General features: G+C 42.0%; 1 protein-coding gene across 1 annotated transcript in view; it reads right to left on the reverse strand.

Annotated features, from left to right (window-relative positions):
• Position 1: 1 nt before the first annotated feature.
• Positions 2-8,218, reverse strand: part of LOC104387280 (chromosome unknown open reading frame, human C4orf27) — a gene marked incomplete at its 3' end in the record, with an annotated part of 30,891 nt that continues 22,674 nt past the window's right edge. Inside the window, exons 3-10 of the mRNA XM_009996001.1 lie at positions 8,029-8,096; positions 7,326-7,485; positions 5,568-5,754; positions 4,965-5,063; positions 3,787-3,937; positions 2,412-2,499; positions 1,656-1,828; positions 2-16 (exon numbers count right to left, since the gene is read on the reverse strand). Of these exons, the coding sequence (XP_009994303.1) occupies positions 2-16; positions 1,656-1,828; positions 2,412-2,499; positions 3,787-3,937; positions 4,965-5,063; positions 5,568-5,754; positions 7,326-7,485; positions 8,029-8,096 (941 nt within the window). The remainder of the gene's footprint in view (positions 17-1,655; positions 1,829-2,411; positions 2,500-3,786; positions 3,938-4,964; positions 5,064-5,567; positions 5,755-7,325; positions 7,486-8,028; positions 8,097-8,218) is intronic.

Here is an 8,218-nt window from a genome sequence, read left to right on the forward strand (position 1 = left end):
CCGTCTTGTGGAAGTACTGCGGAGAGAGGGAAAACAGGAGCCGCCCAGTGGATGCAGCAGGAGCAGCCCAGGCGCCAGGCTTTGGCCCGTTCCCAGAGCTCTCACCGCCACCCCTGGAAGGCCTGAGCCCCCACCCCTGCCCCACCACAGCAAGGCCAGGCGGGGACACCCCCACTGCTGCTGCAGGAGGGACACCCACGTTCAGCAGCGCAGGACAGTGCTGAGGCACAGACACCCAGCCTGCGGTTCAGGTCGTATGTCCTGTCACACCGCAGCTCGAGAGATCTGTGATGGTACTTTTAAGTCACCATTTGCCTACTTCAAACACACAAAAAAGTCAGTATCTAGCATTTGTGATGGTTGGGGTACACATAGGCCCATTATACCTCCCGTAGGAAGGGGAAGATATTTAAGTAATTGTTCAGGTCTGGGACAACAACTGAAGTGTCAGCGTTTGTTCTGGCTCTGTAAGCCAGGGGACAGCCAGGCTACTTGGCACCAGAAAGAAGCTCTAAGCATCTACAGACAAGCAAAAATACAAGGAACAAATCCTGGTGTAATTTACGTGCAAAGCCACTCTTTTTCTGTTTACTATACTAGAATGTGAAGTAAGGTTTCTACTTTTAGAAAACAGCTGCAGAATTACAGCTGTTTCAAATAGCTGCATAAGACAGATCAGGACATGTCACAGCACTGTAAAGACATGATTACTCATTGCAGGGCTTTATCTGGGGTTAATGTCATATGCTGAGAAGCACAAAGCATCAAAAATGGGGGTTTGCCTCCTCCTACTCTGCCAACTGGAAGTGGCCGTTTCTCACTGGCCTTCCAGATGTGGGAAGGGATTAAGCAGCTGAAGCAGCATAGAAGGTCCTAATAAGCAGGGTATAGGGGAAAACACCAACACAGTCTCAGAAGCTGTATGACCTTCAAGAGATCAGGGCAGGAAATCTAAGAATTTATACAATATAGCAATTTATAATTATACATTAGCAATTTAACAGTGCATGAACAGAGCAGTGAGTGTTTCTTCATTTCAGCAGCTAAACATTTGAACTAATGTTTAGCACAACTTTTCTGAGTCTACATTTAGTATTTTTATCGTTCTACATGATGCACTGGAGCATCCCTTAGAGAATGCTGCTTTTACTAAAAGCAGCTATTTTGCATAGGTGTTTCTATGACCATTCACTCATACTGAAGCTTCTTTATATAATATTTCCTAGCCAGATACTAAATGATAGAGATGACCCTTTTGGCCAAGAGGAGAGTGGCAAATACAGAACAAAAAGCACTAAGTAGAATCTTTGTGTGAGTCAGTGTTAGCAAGTCAAGCAGCTTATTTAGGATTTGTTGTTAACACAGAAGCAGGAAGAGACACTGGTGTAGAGGCCTTTTGTGCAGCCATACAGGTAGCTAGGTTCAAACTTTTTCAGCTTAAAATGCTTCCAAATTCAGGATTGTGCTTTCACACAAGCCATTTTAAATTCAACATGGAATAGTGTCCTAAGTATGACTTTTTAACAGTCTTCATGAATTAAGAACATTCTCAGACTTTCATTAGTCCTAGAGACAATTCTGTGATAGAGTTGGCAGTGAATACAGGACAACTCCTAGTCCATGCATAAAATAATGCATAATTTTGCAGTACTCACATGTGATCCATAGCAAAACAGATCTATACCCAGCTCATATCCCATTCCATAGTCACATTCATCATTAGCAAACTGCACAAAGGTGAGCATTTCTTGAATGGGTGCAAAGGCCTTCAGTCTCTCATCATCAGTAGGAGCATCAACAATGGCCTTGCAAATTTTTTTAAGATTAGCTGGAAAACACAAAAGCAGAAATATTCAGATGTTTAATAGAGAAAATTAATATTGTACAATGTAGTCTATGGCAAAAAACACGTATGTCACACTTACATGATGACATAAGCAAGGACACCCTAACCTGGTGGTGAAAAAGCCTTCCTCCTTTGCTGCTCATTCCTCTCAGTTCCCCATACAAAGACAAGCATTTGTGTGGTGAATTTGCAACAAGGAACCAACTCTAGTTAGAACAACACTGGGAGAAGAGGATGGATAAGAAATAAACCCACAAATCCCTAAATGTAGGTAATTTTTTTTTCCATCTACTTCCTGCAAGACTGCACCAGTACAAAAGAAGTGGTCATCTAAAGCACTACTTCAGGAATTATTGTTTCAGATTTAGCATGATTCATTGATTCTCATCTGGTTTATTTAATTAACATACTGAGCTCAAGTGTGATGCTTAAGACTTCTGCCTTTTACTCCCACCACTCATACTCTTCAAGTAGGAAATAAGAATGCTGGCTGGTTTTTGCAGAGTAGCTGCGCGACTGAAAGTTGTTTACTTGAATAAAACAATATAGTAAATGAGATAGATACCATTTGTTTCAGGAAGTTCTCTGTATCCAACATCATTTTTGTCCACAGGAACAACTAGGCCTGCTCCATGAAATGCTTTGGTCACCACCTAAACAGACAGAAAATTTTATATAGCACTGTAAGTCAATATTGTCACCTAAACCCACACACCTCACTAAACAACATTAACACTCTACTGCTGGTGGTCAAAGCTAACAAGTGTCCAGGCTCCAGGACATCAACTTAGTTCAAAGTTACACAGCAGTTACCCCTCCCGTAATTATTTCTGACAGGTATTAAAAAAAACCCATATGACTAATAGAGATCATCCTTAATGTTCCTGTTTCCAGTAAATCCAAGCCAACAATTTCCATAAATCTTCAGTTTCAAGAAGGTTTCTCCAATGCTCCACATTTCTTTTACTTTGTTGACTAATTTCCTTTTTTCCCTGTAACTTATTGCTGAGCTATGGTTTACAAGAGTAAAGCATTTTGTTTTAATCCTACACACTTGTGTTCATAGAATCATAGAATGGTTAAGATTGGAAGGGACCTTAAAGGTCATCAGGTTCCAACCTCCCTGCTATGAGCAGAGAAACCTCACACTAGACCAGGCTGCACAAAGCCTCATCCAAGCTGGCCTTGAACACCTCCAGGGAAGGGGCTTCCACAGCCTCCCTGGACAACCTATTCCAGCACCTTACCACCCTCATGGTGAATAATTTCTTCTGATGTCTACCCTAAAATCTCCCCTTTCAGTTTAAAACCTGTAACCCTTGCCCTACCACTACCCTCTCTGGGGAAAAAATCCCTCCCTAGCTTTCCTGTAGCCCCTTCAGGTACTGGAAGGCAGCCCTAAGGTCTCCCCAGAGCCTTCTCTTCTCCAGGCTGAACAGCCCCAACTCTCTCAGCCCGTCTTCATAGCAGAGGTGCTCTAGGCCTTTGATCATCTTCATGGCCCTTTGCTGGCCTCACTGAACTTCATAAGGTTGGCATTGGCCCACCTCTCCAGCCTGTCAAGGTCCCTCTGGATGGCATCCCTTCCCTCTAGGGTGTCAACCACACCACACAGCTTGGTATTGTCAGCAAATTTGTGAGGATCACAAATCACTCAATCCCACTGTCCATGTCTCCAACAAAGATGTTGAACAGCACTAGTCCCAATTGACCTGAGGAACACCACTTGTCACTTGTCTCCACTGGGACACTGAGTAACACATACCGTATAATCTCCCCTCTCCTGAAGTCTTATAGAGAGAACTGATTAGCTCAGGAAATTCCTAAATGAAGAATCTTTACTGACTAGAAGGAGGAGAAATGAAAAATAAAAGAAACAGGCAAATAAACAAAAAATTTAACAGAACTTAGTTCTCTCCCGTGGATCAGGAAAGTCATACTTTCTTATCTCTTTGTTTCATCTTCGCAGTTTTTTGGTCCAGAGAAAAACCCAGTTCTTTTGCTTTTCTTGTTAGTTTTTCATCTATGTCTTTCAAAATTGCAATTTTCTTTTTATCAGTCACTTCCTTAAGTTTTTTTGACAAAAATAATCTGCAAATGGAAAAAAAATGTTTTAAAAAAGCTTAACAGAAAACAAACAAATGGACAGGCTTATGATCACTAAACCTCCAAATCTTATAATGAAGATTAGCAGCCATAGGTTTATTTACACACACCACCTTGGGAATGCAAGCTTCTTAACAACAAATAAAGTCTGGCAGGCAGTACTTTGGCATTTCCTATCTGTACATGCATTACAATATAGCTTATGCAATCCACAGGTGCCCAAGATTCTCCTGAACTAGGTAGCTTTTGATCTTTCTATCATAAGAAATTGGTTTGCAGCTTTAGTGCTGTATCCACCATTGTCATCCAAGTCATTCACATAAATAAGTATTTATAAGTTTCATCGTGGTGCTTTCAAAACAGATGTCCTCCTTTAACTCTGCACTACACAGTGGCTCTTCTACTGAAGCAGCCCTTCTTCAGTATGCTTTCACTTACTGACATGCATCTGTCATTCCGAGCTCTCCATTTCTAACTGACAGGTCATGAAATCAGTTGTTTACATTTCCTGATGCAGGACCATGTAAAGCTTCACATACACTGAATTACACATGCATACAAATGTTAGCCTGGCTCAGGTCAGAAATGGTAATCCTTGTAAGTTATTCATTATATACAAAATAATGCATTTTTATGTGAGCAAGAACATCGATTAGATTCTACTCATTTAGTACAACATTTCAATTTCTTCACCACTGTTTGAGATGCCCTTTCTTTACTTGTAAAGCATTTTGACATACTCAGTGGGCATTTTTCCCCCTATAGAGCCTAACCCTGCCATATATTTAAATAATTATATAATTAAAAATTGGCTATTTTACTTGTAAAATACTGTCAAGAAGCCTTAAGGCTTTTTAAAGTGCCTTAAAAATTGTTAGCAGGAACAGAAAATAAGTGTAGGTTTCTTGAGAAAGAGACCCACAGTAAGTCAGCTGCATTATTTCCACATTGCATCTCCCAATTAATAAGTTTCTCTTCTACTGTACTTTTTAGAAATAAATATGAAGCTTACTTGACTGCAGCAAAGACATTATCACCAACTTGTGAAATCACACAGCCCTTCTTAGCTTCATTTGCACCAACCCACACTGGAAGCTCATCTGGCATATCCCTGTTAATGAAAAAGTACATACAAATAGTCAACATGTGTCAATTTCTCTATTTCGATGTCAAATTAATTTGCCACTTAACCATGCATCCATCTCCTTCAGAAACCTAGCAAGAAACACCCTTACATCCAAAGCTCTAAAATCTTACAGCATAGCTTTGAAAGGAGCCTGTACTGATACATGCAGAGAAAATACACATACCCTTTATTTCACAAGGCTTGACTTTTTCTTTTAAGTATTGTGGCAAACACTAAGGATTAATAAGTGAAGGTGCTCTGAAGGGTTGGGGGAGGTAGTTTAATACATATTTAAATCCAGGCTTAAACTCTAATATCTTTGATCTCTTTTAATCAAAAGTACTAACCCATCCATTAATATTGTATTACAGAAGAGAAAGATTCCTGTTTGGCAGTAGTGCACAGTTCTCAAATCCCATCTTGTGGAAACAGAGGAGAAAAAGCTACATATAATTATAGTCCAGCAAGAGCATATATTAAATAAAATACCTGAAATAGCCCATGTGATACTGTGTTTTGCTATCCCCAACAAGTATAGTCTGGAATTCTGGGGGATCATAGAAGAATCTCCAATGAAGATGGAAGTTCAGTTCTGTTGATTTTGCTTTTTTGTGTTTTCCATCAAGAATATCATATGGTCCAACCAGCTTCAGTCCAACACTTGACACAAGTGCATCTGAAAAGCAAAGCATGAACTGGTTTACTTTCTGGTGGGTGCATAGCTAAGCCAAGAAGTTCCTGTGTCATTCAGGGATGAAGAGCTTCCACAAATTCAAACAGTAAAACATTGTTTACTAGACAAAGAAAGCTGAGACATTCTTTTGTTTGGATAGTTTTCATTCAGGAGTTTAGTTATTATACTTCTCCTAAGTCGAATTCAACACCTCAAGGCCAGATGGAAATTAGTAACAAGTGGTGCCCCTTGGGGGGTCCACACTGCAACCAGTACTACTCAATGTCTTCATCAGTGACACAATCAGGGCAATCAAGTGCATCCTCAGCAGGTTTGCAGACAATACCAAGCCAAGTGGAGTAACTGACACACCTGAGGAACAGAATGCTATCCAGAGAGATCCAAACAAGCTTGAGAAGTGGGTTCATGTGAACCTTGTGAGGTTCAAGAAGGCTAAGTGCAAGGCCCTGCACTTGGGTCAAGGCAACCCCCAGTTTCAATACAGGCTGGGACACAAGGGGATTGAGAGCAGTGCTGTGGAGAAGGACTTGGGGTGCTTTCTAATGAGAAGCTCAACATGAGCCAGCAATGTGCACTTGCAGCCCAGAGCCAACCATGTCCTGAGCTGCACCAAAAGAACTGTGGCCAGCAGGTCCAGGGAAGTGACTCTCCCCCTCTAGTCAAACCCTACCTGGAGTAATGTGTTCAGCTCTGGGGTCCTCAGCACAGGAAAAACAGGGACCTACTGGACTGAGTCTAAAAGGCCACAAAGATGAGCAGAGGTTTGGCGCAGCCCTCCTGCGAGGACAGGATGAGAGAGTTGGGGCTGTTCAGCCTGGAGAAGAGAAGGCTTCAGGAAGACTTGAGAGCAGCCTTCCAGTACCCAAAGGGGCCTGCAGGAAAGCTGGGGAGGGGCTTTTTACAGGGACATGTAGTGACAGGATAAGGAGTTTTGAACTAAAAGAGCATAGATTTAGACCAGATATAAGGAAGAAGTTTTTTTATGATGAGGGTGCTGAGGCACTGGAACCAGTTTCCCAAAGAGGTGGTAGATGCCCCATCCCTGGAAACATTCAAGGTCAGGTTGGACAGTGCTTTGAGCAACCTGATCTAGTTGAAGATGTCCCTACTCATTGCAATGAAGGCTGGATTTGATGACCTTTAAAGGTCTCTTTCAACCCAAACCATTCTATGATTCTAAAATAAATTATAATTTCTAGAGCATCCAGAGATGCCACATTCTGTTATATAATTTGAAGAAGCCAAAACCTGGATTGATAGGAGGAAACTTCAATTCCATGCTAAACATTTTAAATGTACTTGCAAAAAAGACACATTCAGACAACATTTAGTCATTTTGTTTTACATGATTTTGCTAATTTTATTTGAGAAAGGCTGAAGTGTACCAACACTTACTATCTCCAGTATTCTTGTTTACACTCACGTAAGTGTCCTGCATCTTAACTGAAAACTAAAGCAGCATTAGAACACGCCTGACCACCTCCAGTTTGCCTGCCTTCAGGCTGTTTTTGAGACTCAAAGTTAGAAAAGGCAAACAACATTTAAAAACCCACCACTTGGTTTCTCAGGATCTAGTTCCTCACAAAACTTCCAAAACTGATAGAAGTCTTCAGGCAGTCTAAGCCGATAGCACGTTTCTGCTTCTCGACGAAGACTGTCAGGGATGCCTGCCTCATCTGACCTTCTCTTCTTGGTATCTCCATTTTTTTCACACTGCAGAAGAAAAAAACACTTAAGTTTAGTTGCTTCCTGCCAGTTCTACTAAAGGATTTTAGAGTTCCTGTATCAATGGAGAAACAATGACTAAGACCATTAAGTCATGCTTGTTACTTTAACCAGTAGGTACCAATTAGAACATCTATTTTCGACAGAATTGCTTGAAAGTGCACTCTCTGAGAGAAGGGCTAACCACGTATGATGTAGGAAAGTACTACTTTGACATTAATGGGTCAATCAAACCAACAGAAGCACTTTTACTAGCTAATCAAAGTTTAATGCAAGTTCTACCGTGTTTTCAAACTAACGTTCCCAATCACACAGCAGCTTGCACCCAAGCAACCTGTGTGTTTTAGGGACACCTGGAAGCAGGGAGCCAGCAAGGACCCTGCAAGCCTCTCCCATCTGAACGCCTCTGCCATTCAACGCCTGAGCTGCTGCAGATCACAGCACAGCAAAGCACATTAACGCTCTTTTCAAAACGCGATGTAACACGGAGAGAAACAGGCCAAGTAAGAAATGACCCATTCAGGCACGCACTTCTCCGCTGGCAGCCTCAGCGCCCTCCCGCTCACAGGAGGGTCGGAGCACGGGCAGGAACCGCTGCCCTTTGTGTTAAGGCAGACGAACACGACTGAAGGTTCGCTTATCCCGTTCGGAAGGCACAACGAGGCGGACAGAGCAGCGCCCAGGGACCCCGCGCCCAGCGCCGGGGCGGGGCGAGGAGCCC

The sequence above is a fragment of the Chaetura pelagica genome, unplaced genomic scaffold (assembly GCF_000747805.2).
Source record: "Chaetura pelagica isolate M959 unplaced genomic scaffold, ChaPel_1.0 scaffold142, whole genome shotgun sequence".
NCBI classification, from domain to species: domain Eukaryota; kingdom Metazoa; phylum Chordata; class Aves; order Apodiformes; family Apodidae; genus Chaetura; species Chaetura pelagica.